The following is an 18,706-nucleotide window of genomic DNA, read 5'->3' as shown; positions in this document are numbered from 1 at the left end:
CCATCCCCTGCTGCCGGGCTGACCAGGTGGAGGGTGCCACAAGGACTGGGAGGGCCAGGTCACTGCTGAGGCTCTCAGCGAAGGTGCCAGAATCCACTGCTTCATGAGCACCTGCTTGAGTCCATCAGGGCGGGTGCCGTCACCCCCAGCAGCTGTCTGGTCCACTGTCCTCCGCTGTCCTTGCCTGGCACCACCACCTCTGAGACCTCGCGCCACCCTCCCAGCAGCTGGCTGACTAAACCCACTTGTAGTCACCATGCCCAGGGCGCTGAGCACTCCCCGCTGCCATCAGACGTCACCTGTTCACGTCCCATTACTGCAGACCGACCGTCCCAGGATCTAATGGCCCAAAACGTTACTTTGCTCACAAATCCACAGTCTGGTCACGGCTTGGTGAGACAGCCCATCTCTGCTCCACTTGGTGTCGTCTGGGTCAGCGGGGGGGGGGGGGGGGGGGCAGGTCACCTGAAGACTCGCTCACTCCCCACGGACCTGGCGAGTGCCTGGGCACCCAGGCAGCTGGGCTCCTGGGCTTCTCTTTCTCTTTCCGGGCTCTCCACATTGTCTTGCCAGTGCGAGGCTTCACGGTTGCCAGACTTCTTTTTAATTGAAGTGTGATTCACATAACGGAAAATCCGCCATTTTAAATGAACAGTTCAGTGGCATTTAGTACATTTGTGACGTGCAAACGGCACCTCTATCTAGGTCCAGAACATTTTTATCACCCCAAAAGGAAAGCCACACCCACGAAGCAATCAGTCCCCATTCTCCTCTCCTCGTGGCCCCTCGTGACCACCCACCTGCTTTCGGTCTCTATGGACTCACGTCATGTGTGGTCTGTGACTGGCTTGTACTCAGCCTTGTGTTTTTGAGCTTTGTCCACACTGCAGCATGTGTACTTGATTTCTTTTCGTGGCCCAATTGTAGGACTACACCCCATTTTGTTTCTCCATCCATCCCCTGGTGGACGCCTGGGCGGTTTCCGCCTTTCGGCTGCTGTGACAGCCCGGCCACGAACACGTGTGCGCACACACCAGAGTGGCTGCTTTCATGTCTTCTGGGCGGATTCCAGCGAGCGGAATCGCTGGCGTATGGTCATCCCGTGTAACTTTTTAGGAGCCACCAAACAGCTTTCTCCACTGGCCACCTCACTGCACACCCCCCCAGCAATGCACAGAGGTCCCCATGGTTTCCACATGCTTGCCAGCACCTACTCTCCATTTTTTGATCATCACCGTCCCAGTGGATGCGACTCACACGGCAGCCCTGGGCTCCCGAGGCACCGGCTGAGAGTGCCTTTCAGGTCTAGCCCGGGGCCAGGAAGCATCGCTCCTGCCGTGCGCTCGTCATCGAAGAGCCGGTGGCCAAAGCCAGCACCCATTCAAGGGCAAGGCCTCCATCTGTTGATGGGAGGAGTGTCAAAGAATTTAGGGACCAGTTTTAAGTCGCAGTATCTTCATGACATTTCTCGCCCAGAGGCCCCGGGAACATAGACCGGCACACCGCTCGCTCATCGAGAGAGTCGGCCGGCGGACCCACGTGCGCTCAGCCACGGAGCCGACCCACGTGCAGGCTCAAGCTCCTCCCCTCAGCCCGTGACGCCGGGAAGGGCCTTGGGCCCCCCGGGACATGCTGGGGACTAACTTACCATTTCATGCCCAGCTTCAACTCTCGCCCAGCTTTTAGGAAAAAGAATAAAAACATAGGACTACAGAATTAGGTTCGAAGATGAATATGAAGAATTAGAAATCACAGCAAATCACCCATTTCTTAAAGTTGACACATACCCAGACATCAAAAACTCTAGAAAACCAACACAGCCATTTCAGTGACCGAGGCGCACGTCTGTGAGACCTGGCCCTGCGCTGTTGGGCTGTGCGCTCTCTGATCACCCTTCGCGGGAAAATGATTTCCTGACCCCGTGTAGGAAGAGAAAGACTCCTCAATTTTCCTCTAGCACAGTCGATGAAACTTTGAATCACTGATAACTTTAGAAACACCCCTTTCATCTTCAGCTCACACTGGCATGGACATAAGTTTTTAGAGCTGTTGTCAAATGTGCAGAAACCATGATCAGGTTTCCTGACCAGCTGTGGGAGCTGTAGGATTCCAGGTCATGTCAAGAATTCCCAGATTAATCTTCAACCTGCTTTGCACTGAACAAGGAATGGTGCATTTACAGTTGGACGTGGCTGCCTGGCCCAGCATTCTCCTCAAACAGGGGCAGACTTCCATTTTGAGCAGGCATGAATCAGAAGCAAGTCTTCCTCCTTTTAAGTTTACACATCCAACCACTGGAAGAATATTCCGCAGACTAGCTCTGGCTCCACACATTTCAAGTCTTGTCTCCCCGCCACGACTCCCATCATTCAAGTCACGACACAGGGTGATCAGCACGGCAGGCAGCAAGGAGTCTTCCTGGAAGGCGTCCCTACCCCCGGGATGACCACCAATAACCCACTCAACACCAAAGTGACAGCACACCACACTGTGTCCCACTCCCTCCAAACTACGTATGTCCCCAACTCGACTTCATCTTGGCCAAATCCCCCAAATGCCATGTCACCTCAGCACCACCCAACGGAAGAGGAAGTGTGATGGAGGGGAAGTTAGAATGGAACAGGGACCAGGTTTAACCAACTGCGGTTCAAATATCTCACTCTTGCAAATTTTATGAAACCATGGGAGAGGCGAACCCACTGCCAAGGCCCACTGCAGGGACTTAGAAGGGGTCTTGGTGAGTGAGGGGCCTCAAGCTAAAAACTTCATTTCCCTGGAAGTCCACCTTAGACCGCCATCAAACCTTTCCTACTCCCTATCCCACTCTCGGCACCTGACCACCCGCTTCCCACCCACCCCCCGAGAAGACAGAACGCAGACAAGTTCCACCTGCCCGCCTGTGAGCCCCGTGTCTTCCCGGGCACCTCACTGAATTGTCCCCTCCCTCCGACACCGTCCACCCCTCCTTCTCCGATAGAGCGTTCCCATCAGTGTAAGAACAGTATGTCTCTCCTGCTCCCTTCTCTGCTTTTTGTGCGGCGAAACTCTAGCCTGGCTTTCTACTTTGTCCCACCAGGGGCCAGGCTCTGGCCACGGGGTCCCCGAGCAGCACCTCCCCAGGTGACGATGACTCCTGGACACTCGTCAGGGCTGCACGCTCCCTTGGTCTCCTCCTCCTGCTGGCAGCAGCTTCTCGTCTCCCCAGACCTCGCAAGACTGGGGTGTCCCCGGCATGGCCCAGTCCACCTCCTTTCCTCCATCTGGACTCCCTCGCGTGTTCCCACCCGAGTCTTCATGGACGGCACCTCCATCCTGTCAGGCCAAAGCTATGAAGTCACCTACAGCTCCTCCCGCTCACCCACCTGTCAGCAACCATCTGTTGGCAACTCCTGCTGTCACTACCTTTAGCCTGAGCCTAGACTCTGATCTCTCGGCCCCTGCCCGGCTTTCCCCGAGCTCCATGCCACCACCACCAACCACCTGGATTATCAAGTAGCCTCCCTGGCCGCCTCCCTTGCAGGCCGTTCTCCTTTAACACCCACAGCTCCAACCCTGGATGGTCCCCATCTCAGAGAAGAGCCTCCAGGTCCTGCACTTCTTAACCAGCCCCCCATTTTATATCACACATTTATTCCCCTTTGTCCCCCCCCCCCATTGGTAGACAATATTTTTGGTCACCACTGTATCCCCAGTGCCAAGCACGTTCCAGGTGTTGAATGAGGGCCCCATAGACAGGACTCTGGGTTGGAAGGGCCCCTGACAAAACACGGTGTGCGCCAGGAGCTTCTGCCTTTGGGACCTGTGTCCTGGTGACTTCCCCTTTCCTCTTGGGCATTGTGTCACAGAGAGTAGATCCCTCCCCCCCTAGTCTGGGACCCTCTGCCCCCAACCTCCTCCTGCCGTCCAGTGGGCCTGAGCCTGTGGACCCCTGCCCTGGAAGTCAGCTGATTCACACATCTGACCCCGTGGCCTCCCTGCTCCCAAAGCCTTCCACAGCCCGGGCCCCCGATCAGATCCACATTCCTCCCCCCAACAGCTCAGGCTGTTCCCAGCCTTGGAGGAGAACCCGACAGGGCTGCCGGACGAAGGTGGGATGGGAGTGGAGCTCGAGGAACCACTGGCCCAGCCCGGCCTCCCAAGTCTGTGGACCCAAGGTGTCACACATGAACCCATTACCCATATGCGTGAAACTTGAGTCCCCAGTCTGGGAGCCTCTCATTGCCAAAAGCTTCATTGCTCAAACCCATAAGACCAGCCCCCAAGGCCCAGTGGCCGCATGTGAGCGCAAGCCTGGCCCTCGCGCACACCCTGAGATGGCAGCCCACCCGTGTCCCCACCCCCTTGCTCCTGGCTTGCTATCCAGTCATTGATCAGAAACCCCTTTATATGTAAACCTGGGGACAGGACGTAGGTCAAGGGAAGTGCACCTGCCGGGTGCTTTGGGTTCTGGGTCACGGGACGGCACACGAGAGGGCTCCACTTCGGAAGCTCCCGGCTGGCCCGGCTAGATTCTTCCTCAAGTGCCTGGCACACAGGAGGCGCTCAGTGAAGTGGGGTGGCTTGCCCCAGGTTGTGCTGATTATGAAAAAGCCCCGTGGAAGAAAGAAGTCCCGCGTCGTGCGTTGCGATGCACCAGCCACCTGCATCTTCCAGAACGTCTGTGGCTGGGAACACCGTTCTGCTCCGCATCACCAGGGCCCTGAGCTTCCTGAAGTCCTGACAACCTGGGAGAGCTGGTCCCGTCTGTCAGTTTTTAAACTTTAGGAAAGACTGTGACACGTGTATAGTCGTTGTAGTAAATGTAAGTCTCCCCGCTTTCCCGTCCCGACCCCCAAACCACTGAACTCTTGGCTTTTTCCTCTGCATTTACCTCCGCATTTCTAGGTAACATGCTTCTGCTGTGCTCTGGAATTTCGGTTTTGTGCATCATCTGCTGACTTGGACGATGAGAACTTAGCCCCGTCATACTCCGCACACACTTCCCGTCCCCTTCGAGGTCCGTCATCGGTTTTTGCCAGAGGAACACGCACCATGTTTGTATGTAAATAGCTGAGTCGTGTAAGGTCCATGATTCCTCTTCCTCAGTATTTTTTTGTGTGCCATTCATAAACGGTTATTTTCACTTGCTGAATTTTGTGTGTCAGACTCCTGCCCAAACCCTGGGGCAGAGGCGGGGATCCGGCGTGGAGCCCGTCAGCGCCGTCAGACGGCGCGCAGGCCTCACACCGGCTGCCCGCTGGCCTCACACCGGCTGCCCGCTGCGGTCCCTTCCCGGCGCTCGCCTGCGTCTCCAGGCCTCCGCGAGTCGCTTATTCCCCTTTTCCTGGAGCCCTCCCTCGGGCGGCTCTGAGAATGCCTGCAAAGGTCGTCTTTGAGGCCGCTGCAGACTCTTCCTGGGTGTTCCCATTGCTCTGGCGCCGGCTGGGGTGCCCCTTTGGAGCAAGCGGGCTCCCGGTTTGCCGCTACGGGCCCCTCCCACCCCCACCCCCACCCCCACCCCGGCGGGCTTCCTGTCCCCGTGGCGGCGTCTTCCTGCCACAGGCGCCTGCTGGCTACACGAAGTACAGCCTCGCAGCTCAGCAGGAGGGACCCGGGGTGCGCGGCCAGGCACGGCGTGTTCCGAGCCACCAGACTCCTGTGCTCTCCCCTCACCTGTCCGTTTGCCTCCACCGCGCACTTCTGATCTCCTCGAGGATTTTCCCTCATCTTCAGTGACGACCGTGTGGTCCACACTCCGCCGGAAAGGGGTGAGGAGGGTGGCTCCTGCCCCCTTGCCACCCCCCATGTTTTTAAACACCGCAGGACCTATGAAGTACCAGCACGGGTCACACGGCAGACACACGCATCATGCCGTTGGCCCCTGGGAGGGGTCTGGGTCTCCAGCTGCTGCCCCTCCCAGACCCCAGGACCCAGGCACGCCCAAGCCACACACGGAGGGCCGGTGCCCATTTCTTCCCATCCCCCCCACCTGGGTAACCTCCTTGCCGCCAGCAAAGGCCTGGCCCAGCAGACACACCTTCACCCAGGGCCAGGCGCTGTGGCCTCCCACGGCATGACCACCCACAGAAACGAGGGGAGCCTGGAACGTGAGCCCAGAAACGGAGAGGCGCTTCTGCACACAAGAGCCATCTGCTCCCCCACCTCATCCAAGCTTTGGCCAGGGAGACATTTCACCATTTTTCTGTTTATACAGGTAGCACTTAGAAGAGCTCGCAAAACAGAGAACTCCAAACTTTCATACGATTGGTTTAATTTTTTTTTTCAGCAGGAGAAAAAAGAATAAAGTTACAAGATTCTTTTAATATTTTCACAATGTTAAAACTAAAACTGAGCTCTAGGCTATGTGTGTAAGTAAATCTAAAACACAAAAGGGTTAAATAAGATCTTCTCTTTTAAAGATACAAGAATTTAAGCTTTCCTTACATTTAACAAACTTCACAGAACAGATACTGCAGGGGAACAAGCCCTCCCCCCACCCCCAGCTCTACCATCAGGAAGTGAACATGGGCCGCGAGCCCTGTGTGCCACTGGGCTCCCCAGAGAGCCTGCTTCCCATCCCTGCCTCGAAGCAGCAGCGGTGGGGCCTGAGGAGGGCCGGAAGGGCGCATGGGGGCCTCTTAGGGATCAGAGCTTGGCGGGGGGCCTAGGCGGGCCGCCTCACTGAGGATGGCCATGTACTGGCCGGAGGGCCGTGGCTTGACAACAGTGGTAAACGCGGGCAGACCTGGCCCCTCTGCCCTGGGCTGCCCTAGAGCGAGACACCGGTCTGGGTCCTGAAGCAAGAATAAGGCTGGAGATTTTGCAGCGGATTCCACTCTGGTGGGGGTGGGATGGGAGGAAGAGGTTGGGAAGAGCATGATTTCCTATTTCAGTATTCCGAATCAAAAACATTTGTAGTTGCAGGTGTTTGGCTGTGAACTGCAGACGGAGTCGAAGTGTTGGTCGTGGTATAAAAGGGCAAGTTTGCCGGGTTAAACTATTCCAGCAGCCTGTGTGTGGGCACATCCAAACCGCCTGTGCAGGAGCCTCCAACTCTCGCGAGCCTGGACCGGACAGGGTCTCCGGCCCACTCAACCCTGCTCAGGCTTCCCAGGAAATCCTGATCCCGTCTACCCGCCCCGCCCCCACCTGATCGGTGATGATTCCCTAACTCGGGCAAACAGGCCCAGAGCCACCCTCCCCACCTGGCCTGAGCTACCATGCTACAGACTCCTCTCCGCCCGCAGGAAGAGGCACAGGCTGAGAAATATGCCCTCCCACCGCCACTGCCAGAGCAAATGTCTCTCTCAGAGCTGGGCCACGGCCACGAACCACTGTTCTAGACAGATCACCCCGCTGCCCCTGTGACGTAGGCTGCCTCCCCTTCCTAAACTCGCTATGTGGTAGAGGTCGTCCCCTGGACTACGGAGCTGCGCAGACACAAGGCGCTGGGCCACGGCATCGTCCTCTTGGCGAAGAGAGGGCCGGGCAGGCGAACGCTGGAGGGGGCAGAGGCTGCAGGCAGCAGCTTCCCACGCGCTCCCCAGCCCTTCTACTGATTCCCGTTGGCTATGAAATGTCTTTTTAAAAACTCCCAATATAGAAATCTAGCTGCAGAGGCCAGTCTGTAGATCCCAGCCGCAGCTGCTGTGCTGTCATTAGCCTTATTTGATCAATTGCCAGATCCCTGCACTTGGCAAATGGCAAACCAGAGCCAGTGGGGGGTCAGGGTGCGCCTCTGGTTGCTTCTCATGACCGTGGGTCCTGTGTAGAAAAGATGGGTCTCGTACATGGACTAGTCTCGAGTGGAGCTAATTTTCAAAGTGAGGTTATTGTTTCTCTTCTCGTGTGATGAGACAGTTTTTTCATAGCAAGTCAGGTAAAAAATTTTCCTAAGAACCTGCCCCCCCCCACCCCCATTTCCAGCTCTGTGGGAGAGCGAAGCCACCACCCAGCCCAGCCACGTGGCCAATCTCAACAGCCTCCTGTGGCCAAGGCACGCGTGGCCATCAGGTATCCTGGCTACTGGGACTAAGGATAAGTGAAGAGGTGAAAGGCCGAACATTAACCAGAGTTTCCGGCAAAGCCATGTGCGTCATGGGAACTTTAACACCAGCTTCTACTCCTCTATTAACTCAGAGTCTCCATCTGGAACACTTTCCGCTTAAGGCTTTTTTAAGTTTGACTCCAGCAGTGACAGGTATGTGTTGTTTTAAATCCACTAGCCATGCTCAAAAAAAAATATTCTTCATGTTTTAATTTTATACAATGGCTAGCAGGCACCTTAGTAACCAGCCAGAAATCAATTTCAACCACCATGAACCCCTAAACTACAGTACCAGGATGGCTGGCTAAAGAAAGGGGACGGGCCGGCTGTAGTCTGACGCGTGCCCAGTACAAGGTGTCCGGCTGACTTTGTCCTAAATAAGGCTAACATTAGTGAACTAAGAACAGCGTCATGTGGCGGCCGTGCCTGGCCTTCAGGAGCACCCCTCCCCGATGCGCTGGCAGGAGCGCCCCACTTTCCGGTCCAGTTTCACCATTTTCATGATGGCTTCCTCTCGGCCGCGGCCCATGTGGTCAAACGTACAGTCATGCTGCTCGGGGAGGCGATGTAACATACAGAACACATAACCTGCAACAGTGGGAGAAGCAGAGAAGACACACTGTTAGGGTGGCCTCCAAACGCCCAAAGCCCAGCCTCTCCTGGCCTGGAGGATGGGCGGGCGGGCGCTCCCGCTGGGAAAGAGAGTTCACCACAGCCTGCACCAGCAACGAAGGGGGCCGCACCTTCCAGTCTCCCGGCTCCTCCTCGAGTCAGCCCAAGGGCTGTCCAAGGGTGGCTGCTCAGAGGCTGACTCTGCACTCAACGCGGCTCCTGCCCAAAGATGGCTGCTGCAGGGAGACACGCCCCTTCCCTAGGAGATGCGTGGGTTCTGAGCCCCCTCCCGCCCCACCAAACAGGCGGGAGAGCAGAGAGCTGCCAGCTCAGCACTTTCCCAGCTCGGGCAAACTGTAATATCCACCACAGGACACCCACCACTTGTAGGAGGCAGGGAGGGAGCAGAAATGATGCTGGCTTAAATTACATTCTACCTCCTGTACAGTGAGGGCTTAGGGGGATGTGAGTGTGATCAAACCACAGCCCAAGTGAGTGGAGACTCTCAAAGGAAAAGGGATTATTTCAATTGCTGGAAAAGGTATTACATATAAATAGGGGACAGATCAGACACGTTGGGCTCTAATCGCCAGCCATCTCAAAGGAGCCTGATGCTAACTCCACCTGGTAGGTCAGGAAGCTGTAGGGCTGCTCCTCTCTTTCTGGAGCAGAGAAGTCAAGGGAGACACTGATGGGGCTGGCAGAACAAAGGACCGAGGAGAGGCCCCCAGAGCAAGGAAATGGTATAGGTGAAGTCTCTCTGGGAGGAAACAGCAAGAGGAGGCCTTCAGGAAGTCAGCAGGAGGCTCAGAGGACAAAGGCAACACAGAGCTCCAAGGATGTGGCCCCATCCCTCCGAATTCTGCTCAATTTCTAGAACTGCTGATGGGTGTGTGGATGTGTGTGTAGGAGGGGGACACCTGATGTCTGGCCACCTCTCTCAGGGAATGGAAAGGGGAGATCAAGGCTGGGAAGACACCTGCCAGTGCTGGCTGGCTGGCCCCTTGCCCCCACTCACCCCGTCAGTCCTATGTGGCCACACTTCCAGGCCCCACAGGCCTACACCAGGCCCACAGGACCGACCTGCAGGCGAACCTCTCCCAAACCTCCTCTCCCTGTGCACATGGGCAGGCAGCCCATAGCAGCCCTTCCTGGCCAATGCTCTCCTCACATTAATCTCTCTTCCCAGAGACTTTTTTTTCGAGACTTCTTTTACACCCAGACCCCACTGCCCAGAGTGAACGGGCAGCCGCCCCTTGTAAAGGGTGATGCGTCCATCTCTACAGCCTCAGTTTCTTTTCTTTTCAGAACTGAACGGTGGAGGCAGTGATTTTAGAAGAAGAGCAGTAGTTGAAGCAAAGACGGCGTGGCCAGAACAGGCAACAGTTTCAACAGCTGATCTTCTAAGAGTCACTTCATCTAGAGAACATTCCTCAGCTGACTCTCACAGCCCTGCTCAGATGCCTTGAGCTCATGCTGTGTACAGAGCGTGAGCACACGGCCTGGGGCCTGAGTGACCAGGCTGAGCCTGGACCATCCGCTGTGAGAAAAAACACATTAACTGCTTCCCAGGGAGAGCAGGGCAATATGTCTGACTCTAAATTGGGACTGGGTTTAAGGAAAAGAATAGAGATGAAATTTTTGTCTCCCGAGAAGCCGAGGCCCCACTTGGTACGAAAGCAAAGTTAAGATTAATGAGCTCATGTGTTATATTTACTGATAAGTTCATTACTGGAAGATATTGGATAGCAGCTGTCTTTGTCCTAAAGGACTTCCCAGCATACGTGTGGATGGCCTCAATATGCACCCCCATCTAACCAGCACAATTGTCTTTTGGGAGCAAAGCCTACCTGGTGGGGGAGAACCTGCTGCCAGTTCGGGGCCCGGGGCAGGGCACCACAGAATGGTGGCATGACGTGTATGTAGACATTTCTGTCACCAAGTCCAGACTCACTCTATAACCTCAGCACCTACAATAAGGGGTGGGAGAACTCCTGTTGCCCCTTCCCTTTTTTTCAAGATACTAGGATGATGCAGAAGAAGGTCCCAGGCGCTCTTCTCTGCTTCTGATGAATGGTGCTGGCTGAATCCAAGTAGCAGGAAACGGATTACCTCTGAAATTAACTCGGCTCTGGCTCAGCCTAACACCTCATTAGTCAAAGGCAGACTGCGATGGAAGGGGGAAGGCTCTAGTCTTGTCCTCACTACACACCCCCGCAACTTTGCTTACCTTGCCTTCCGCCGGCTAGAGAGCTGCTGCCTTGGGGGATCTGAGAACCCCAGGCTCCGTCTGGATAAGGGAACAGGCCGTGACAACAACAGCAGCTTCCTGATACTCTCTCCCCCCGCCCGAGGATTCTCCAGCCAGCCAGTAACACCTCATTTCTCCATCCGAGTTCTGTGTACCTCTGTTAGACACAACTTGACATGTGGCTTTGATTTCCGAAAGGCGAAAACCACTACGCAGCAGCTACACTTGGGAGCGACACAGGTAACAATTAGAATATATGGCACTGTCGCTCACTAGGGAAAAGTCTGGGGAAATTCTGGAAGGCTAGCTGTCCAAGTTGCTGCACTGAGGTTATTAGATGGCATAAATTAAGCTCAATCCCCTCTCCTGTCAGGGTCACTCACCAAAAGGAAGTTACATGCTGGAACTTGTCCCAAATGCTGAGCAGGCATTATCCACTGACAGCAGCCAATCGGCTAAATGCATTTCGGTGTCAGTGGTGGGGAGTGGGCTGCTCTGGGTACAGGGGAGGGCGGGAATGACCGGTGTGGGACGAATCTCTGTCCTCTTTTCTTGGTACCCACAGATCTGTTTCCAGAAACCACTCTAAGTGTCATGAACTTTCAATTACTCTCTGATTGGATTCTTTAGACCAAGCTGGATATGGAGAAATGAGTTCAGGCTGCTGGGGAAGATGATTTTCTTAATTTCAGTGATAAACACCATTTTAAAGCATAAGGGGATTTACAGCCTCTGTCTGGACCAGAAGATCCTGCACACCATTCATTAGAAACCAACTAGTGCCAGTCCAGAGGGTCAACCAAGGCAGTGACCGAAGGGACGAAAACACAGAGGACAATGAAATGATCAGCTGAGCTGCAATATGGGTTTGGTATCATCACCCGGGATACCGTGCAATTCTTTTTTCACTGATTTAAAAAAGTTATATAACAAAACTGAATTCACTCACTCATTTATTTGCATACATACAATACATACCTACACTCTCCTTATAGCCCCATAGTTCAGCATCATGTAGTTTGAAAAATAATTTCAATATACTTTTGCCTACAACAGCTACATACCACAAAGTACTTGAGAGGGATGAGGAGGGATCGGGGGTAGAGAATATGATTAAAAGAACACTGATCCCCAAAAGAGAAGGAAAACACCCAAAGTAAAAGTTTTTGAAAATATGATCTGCCTGCTAAATGCGGTTTAACCTCAGCCCTTTCCTTGCCATGTTACATGACAGGCCGCCCTGCTCCTTAGAGCCCTGGGTTAGTGGTTTTCCATGACCTCCTGGCCTGGGAGGCAGCTGCAGAGCTCCTACAAGGCAGCCAGAGTTGTTTTCAAGAAATCTGCACAAAACACTCAAGAACCTGTGTGGGCGTTTCTTTGTTTGCTGGCACTGAAGAGCAATTTGGGATGAGCCCTTGATTAAAAAAGGAGGGTGAAGAAGGCTCTATGAGCACTCTGTTCCATGGTCTACCCTCCTTCCATGCACGTCCCTCCCTGCCGGCCACTCCCTGGCTTCTGACAGGCCATCCTGCATGTAGAAAGAGGGACAGGAGGCCAACCAACCACAGCAGGTGATACCAGTCAGCCCCCTCCCTGCAAGCTGAGCTGGAACGTCTCCACCAGCTATGCCCTCAGTCTGAAAAAACCTTCTTCAACTAAGCAGGCAGCATCAGGAGAGAAGAGAGATGCCTGCCCAGATGGGCACAGCGGCTGACCTCCCCCGGCCTCATCCCAGGCTGCTCAGGCCTGTGGCTGTGGACAGCGAGAGATGGGGGGGAATACCAGAAGCTTCCCTAACTCCGTCACTATTAGAGACACAGGATTATGGCATAAGGCAAGAAAAACATAATTTAGGGACTTATCTAACCCTCTGTCCAGAAAGGGTTTCTCCCTCACGTGCCATGAGAAATAGAAGTCAGCATTCAGGTCACTTGCCCTACACAGAGAAGCCTGGGAGAATCTTGTGGGAGGAGAGGCATTTTAATGGAAACCACTCCTCTTGACTTGGCCCTCCTGACGACGGCCTGTGGCGGCCATGAGCCATATGCCACATCAACCTGAAGACACCCAACACCCGACGGCCGTGAAAACCACATTCTCAGCACAAAACAGAACTGAGGCTCATTTCTCTAAGACTCACAAAGCTCTGAAGTGCAGGTTCCTAAAAATGCTCATTTGGTGGGAACCAAACTTCCAACCCGACCCTTCGCCTTTTAAAAGTAACATCTGGAAGTCCTACTGTTCATCCTGGTGCCTTCATCCACACTCAAAACCTCACATCTGCTTACACAGGGAAGGGTTTGAGTATTTTGAGACTAAACACACAGGACTGAGAACAATCTGCACAAATGTCATCATCAAAGATGACACCCAACACTTTGCTAAGTGCTATGAAAGTTGCAACACTGTTTCCTGTTTCACTCACTTGTTTACAAAAATCCACAACAATCAGGGCCCTAGATGAACAATGGGAAGAAGGCTCACCCAAGACCCTAGGTCCTTTACCTCTCAGCAGTGCTGGCAGCCAGGGCTCTGAGGGCAGCTGAACTTGCCAGCTTAGCCCCTCCACTTCTCCCCACCCACAAGCCTGGGGAAATGGCTCATGTGCTGGGGGACGGGGAAGGAGGGTGGAGGAGCTGGGGACAGAGGGAGGGAGGCAACCTTATATTCTGCAAGCAGTGCCCACCCTTTGCCGAGGCCCTGTATCGCCAACACCCCCCGGCCCCAGCACTTCCCTCCAAACTCTAAAAATTAAGCAGGAGTTAGAACTTTTTTCGTGGAATTTCCTAAGGGAGATAAAGAAAGCAATGTCAAAATCCACAAAGTCTGAGTCCTTGACATTTTTATTCGATCTCTCAGACAGAAATGCTGCTCATCAGCTTTATCTTGGAGTAAAAAGCACTATTTTTTTTTTTTAAGATTTTATTTATTTGACAGAGAGAGAGAGACAGCCAGTGAGTGAGGGAATACATGCAGGGGGAGTGGGAGAGGAAGAAGCAGGCTCCCAGTGGAAGAGCCTAATGTAGGGCTCGATCCCAGAACTCCGGGATCACGCCCTGAGCCGAAGGCAGATGCTTAACGACTGAGCCACCCGGGCGCCCCAAAAAGCACTATTTTTTAAAAAAGATTTTGTTTATGTATTTATGAGAGAGAGAGAACAAGCGATGGGGAGGGGCAGAGGGAGAGGGAGAAACACACTCCTTGCTGAGCAGGGAGCCTGACACAGGCTCAATCCCAGGACTCCGGGATCATGACCTGAGCTGAAGGCGGCGCTTAACCAACTGAGCCACCCAGATGCCCCTAAAAAACACTATTTAAAGTTGGTAAAGCTGGGCAGCCCTGGATACTTTCGGACTTTAAACATTTGTTTTCTTGCAGATTCCACCCTCCCCCCCCACCCGTCACCCCCCACCTTGAAGGCTCACTCACAGTGGCAGTTTTAATAAAGCCACAGACCAGGGCAGGCCTCAGCTCCAGCTGTTTTGGGCGTTTTTTACCTCACTTATAAGAAGTATGTTACACTTTCTTGCTCATTTGAATTTCAAATTGCCAAAGGTTCGAGAAGAAACTAAAAATAGAGACAAGCCCTGGGGACCGAGGCTCTGTAACATGACCCAGCGGTGTGCAGCCAGAGGTGGCGGCAGCCGCGTGCACGCTGCCTGTGCAGACACGGCTGTCCCGGTGCGCCTGCCCGCCAGCCCCCGTGCCTGTGCTGGCTGCGGCGTGGTGCTGGGGCCTGGGCAGGCGCGTCCAGTTAGGAGGAAAATCAGAGACTGCTCCTACGCATGAGAATGGGCTCCAGCAAACAGAACCTACCCGAGACCACCCAAAGCTTCCTGAGAAACCTAGGTAGCGGACACTCCAAATCCCAATTCATCAATAGGCACCACTTGTGATCTATGCGCCTATTTAAAGAACAAATGACAAATATGCCTGACCCATGTGTCTGAAATGACCACGCAAGCTCGTTAGGAAAAAGAATCACATTTTTTCCCAGCAAGGTAAAAGTTTCTTAAAGCTCAGGACAGCCAACTGACCTCATAGCTCATTTGTAAGTACATGCTGGGAACGGCAGGTGGCTACAGGAAAGCTTGTTGGAAAGCATTAGCCATTTACACTCCCGCCAGCAGCAATCCCGGAGTACACCACACCCACTGACCCAATGCCCAAGGCAGAATTTGTAGCACAGAAACGTATGAAAGGATCTTAATGCATTTTATTTCATCAGACCCACGGTTCGGGCAAACAGCTGCAGGTGCTTCACGAATGGAATGTGTCTGCTTTACGCTCTCCTCCACCTCTGGCTCTGCGCGGTGGATGGAAAAGCCTCGCACTCCAGGAGACAGAACGGGATATCCTGGCTCACTGAGCTGGCAGACACAGTGCTTAGCCGGCTGGGGGAGACAATGGGGGACGGGCATCGGTCTGTCTGCTCCTCAGAGGGAAGGAGAGCTTGCAATTTGGAAAAGCCTATTCTACTCATCCATCTGATAAAACCACTAAAACATACCAAGACGATTCTAAAACAGAAGCAATCATCTGTTTTCCCCCAAATCATTAAAAGACCAATCAGACACAAGCTAAATGCTGGAACAAGAGGCAGTGTGACAGAAAGCAACGATCTGGGGCCCCCGTGCGAGGAGCTCCTCGGGCGGCTGTGCACACTCAGCAGGGGAGAGGAAACAGCGGCGTGGTCCAGCGTGATGAAGTTCCCGACACGGTTTGCACACACGTCGTTCAGAAGTATAAAAAATTCACCACTCTTGGTACCCTTTGTTGCTCTCTAGACGGCTCCACTCTTGAAAAAAAACTCGAATGACCTCTCTCCTCTCCTCTGGGGGGAATGTGTGCCCTGTCCCAGTAATGTCTCCTGTCATCCAACTCAGCCTCCCTTTGCCTGACCTTCAGAAAACAAGTCCTACCCCCCTTGGTTCTTGCCTCCCCCCAGGAAAAACCTAGCCCTACTTTTGTCACTGGGGGTGGGAGGTGGGCCAGGGCACCTGCACCACGAAGGACACTGTGCCATCGACTCTGACTTGTGAGAACCCCCCTCCAAGCAAGCCCTGTAACACCTCAGCGCACAAGGAGAAGGGGGGCGGCTGCAGGCTCACGCTCTGCTAGGCGGTTTTACCTACAGATGAACATATATTTAAAAACTAAGAGAAAACGGCTCCAGGCGGTTTTTGCCACAGGAATAATGACTTGCTCTTTCAAACATCATTTCATTTCAGTAGCTGAGAGCAGGCAGTATTAGCCTCTTGGTACCTCAGGCAGTTTTAAAGGTCCGGAAAACCCTAGGAGGTACCAGTACTCCTGGCCTCTTCTCCATCCCCTCCCCCCACACCTCCAGCCTCTCAGGGTCTCAGGAGAATAGTAAGGTACTGGCAGGAAACTTCTATTTCTTGGGTGACCTTATCCTCCTCTCAGCGGACTCGAGATTTGTTTGGCTTTCTCTTTCAGCATTACCTTGTCTTTAAAAGATTACCTTCTCAAATAGAGCACTCTCCTAGAAAACTAGCCCCAAAGCCGCAGTGGAGGCAAGAATAAGGGCCCCAGCCATCCTACCCAAGAGCCACCGAGGGCAGAATCTGGGCGCACAGGAGCAACTCAACTACCAGGCCTGCCAGAGAATGGTGGCCTGTTCAGCCATCCCTGAAGTCCACACTGGCAAGTCACGGAATATCAGGGGTCCTTGGACTGTAAATGCCATGTGTCTCTCTCCGGAGTAACACTTGGAAAAGAAAGGAATACTTCCCCCATTTTTCTCTGTTGGCCTTCCAATTCAAATGGTGAGGTCACGGGAGAGTACAAAGATGACAGATGGGAGCTGGGAGAGATCTACAGCTGAGTCCCACCCTTGCTGCTACGGCAAGTCCCATACACAGGGTAACCTCAAGGTCTCTTTCTGGATAACCCAGTGAGAAGCTTGTGCGTTGGAGCCAAAGTACCGGACTCAAGTTCCAGCTGCACTGCTCTGACAGTTGTGTCATTTAATCTTTGAGAGCCTCAGTTGTGCCTCTTATAAAATGGGGTTACAGACATGAAAGCAGCCAGTGCACGTGAAGCCCCCAGCACAAGGCAGGCTGGTTGCTGCTGGCATGGCTCTTCTGGCTTTTGTCACCCCCTCTCCTTACACGATACAGCTAACACAATGGACTTCGAGGCTGGGAGCCCCCTTCCCCTGCTCCTTCCTCCGCCTCCCTTTCACCTCTCCCTCTACTCCCTGATTTCCTTCTCCTAAGTGAAACTGCTACTGACAAAGGAGAACGAATGTGAAATCTTCCTCTGGACATGTAACGCAGTTTCCTCTCCCCCTCTCCACAAACCTCTTTGTTACAGACTATAAATGCACAGTAAGTGACAAGCTCAGTAAAGATTTCTGTTGAAGATATGCAAATTTTAGAGAAACTTGATTTAAATATATGAAGACTACACAGGGCAGTCTAGAAAGCACTCACTGGTTAGGGACACCATGAAAGGGACCTGGAAACTTTTCAAGGACAGTGGAGAGCAGCTCCTCTGCTCCTGTGGGGGCTTCTCCACAGGTACGGCTGCGAATTCTGCAAGCCTCTCTCACAAGCAGAGGCAGAGCATGCGTGTTTCCCAGTTTGGTCACGTAGTGAGTGTGCGCTGCAGAGCCCGTGTCTGTCCCCCTGAGACTGCCGGGCTGCAGTGAAAGGAGGAACGAGAGAAAGGAACGGGCTCTAGACACTCGGAAAACAATTACGCTTTTATCCAAACTGGGCCAGTGTCACGTGCGCTTGTTTTGTGCTTCTTTTAAGAATGAAAAGTCTCTCTACATGCCTGTTTTCACCACATTAACTCAAAAAGGTCATTCTGAGGACCACGGCAGTATAAGCATGCTCTTCTCTATTTTCACAAAATTTAAGCCTTAAAGTCATAAGTCCCACAACAGACATCTGCTGTCCACTGTTCTAAGTGTGGCTTCTTGAGTCTCCATTTTTAAAGGCAGTTAAACACACCCTCCCCTGGAGGGCAAGAGGCTTGGCGGCAATAGAATGTTTTAAGCTGTAGACAGGAGTTCAGATCTGAAAACAGACTACAGACTATAGACAGTTAAAACCCCCACTGAATGGACAACCCACCCCAAGATTCTAGAGACTTATCTGGCTGGGTGGGAAGAGCTGACCTCACAGCCCAATTCCCTCTCACTTGGAGCGTAGGTGGAGAGGGGGCTCAGATACGGTTACAGTCCAGCTATGTAACAAGCGCCATGAATGGAGCCTGCTCATGGCTAAATCCAATGGGCCCTTTTCAGCTCTCCTCGATAGCATCTGGAACGGCTGACTACCCCCACGGGCTGTGACTACTCCCATGGGCACAGGCTGCTTTCCTTGTTTTTATTCTCCTGCACTGGTAGCTCCTCATCTACTGTCCTTTAAGGGTTTGAATTACTCAGTGCTGGACTGTCTTTTTGTCTCACCCCACACTTGCCCCAAGGTTTAAAACCCTAACCATACGTGCCAACAACTTTGAAATTTCTCTCTCTGCCCCAGACCTCTCTCTTTGGGAGCTCTATGCCTCTGGATCCAACTACCTACTGGGTATCTTGGATGTTTTAGACTTAAGGTGTCCAAAATGGAACACCTGCTACTTCTTCACAAACCTCCTTCTCCTTCAGTGTCCCCCACTCTGAAAGAACAGGCTCGCCCTGCTGCCAGTGGCTCATGACAGAAACCTAGGTCATCACTGGCATCTTCCTCATTCTTCATATTCAACTACCAAGTCCTGTGGATCCTATTTCCAAAAATCAAATTCCTTCTCTTCCTTCCATCTCTACTGCCACCACCCAAAGC

At 53.3% G+C, this 18,706-nt stretch overlaps 1 protein-coding gene across 2 annotated transcripts in view; it reads right to left on the bottom strand.

Moving 5' to 3' along the window:
• Positions 1–6,233: 6,233 nt before the first annotated feature.
• The window catches only part of ZFAND3 (zinc finger AN1-type containing 3), a 323,660-nt gene continuing 311,187 nt past the window's right edge, over positions 6,234–18,706 (bottom strand). For both annotated transcript variants that reach the window (XM_087858209.1, XM_045786319.2), the window contains exon 6: positions 6,234–8,614. In XM_087858209.1, coding sequence (XP_087714335.1) covers positions 8,460–8,614 — 155 coding nt within the window. In that variant the 3' untranslated portion in view covers positions 6,234–8,459. The remainder of the gene's footprint in view (positions 8,615–18,706) is intronic.

Source organism: Ursus americanus, chromosome 32 (assembly GCF_024610735.1).
Source record: "Ursus americanus isolate L20-20 chromosome 32, mUrsAme1.1.p, whole genome shotgun sequence".
NCBI classification, from domain to species: Eukaryota; Metazoa; Chordata; class Mammalia; order Carnivora; family Ursidae; genus Ursus; species Ursus americanus.
Note: the sequence above shows the minus strand (reverse complement) of the source record. Positions and strands in the feature narration are given on the sequence as shown.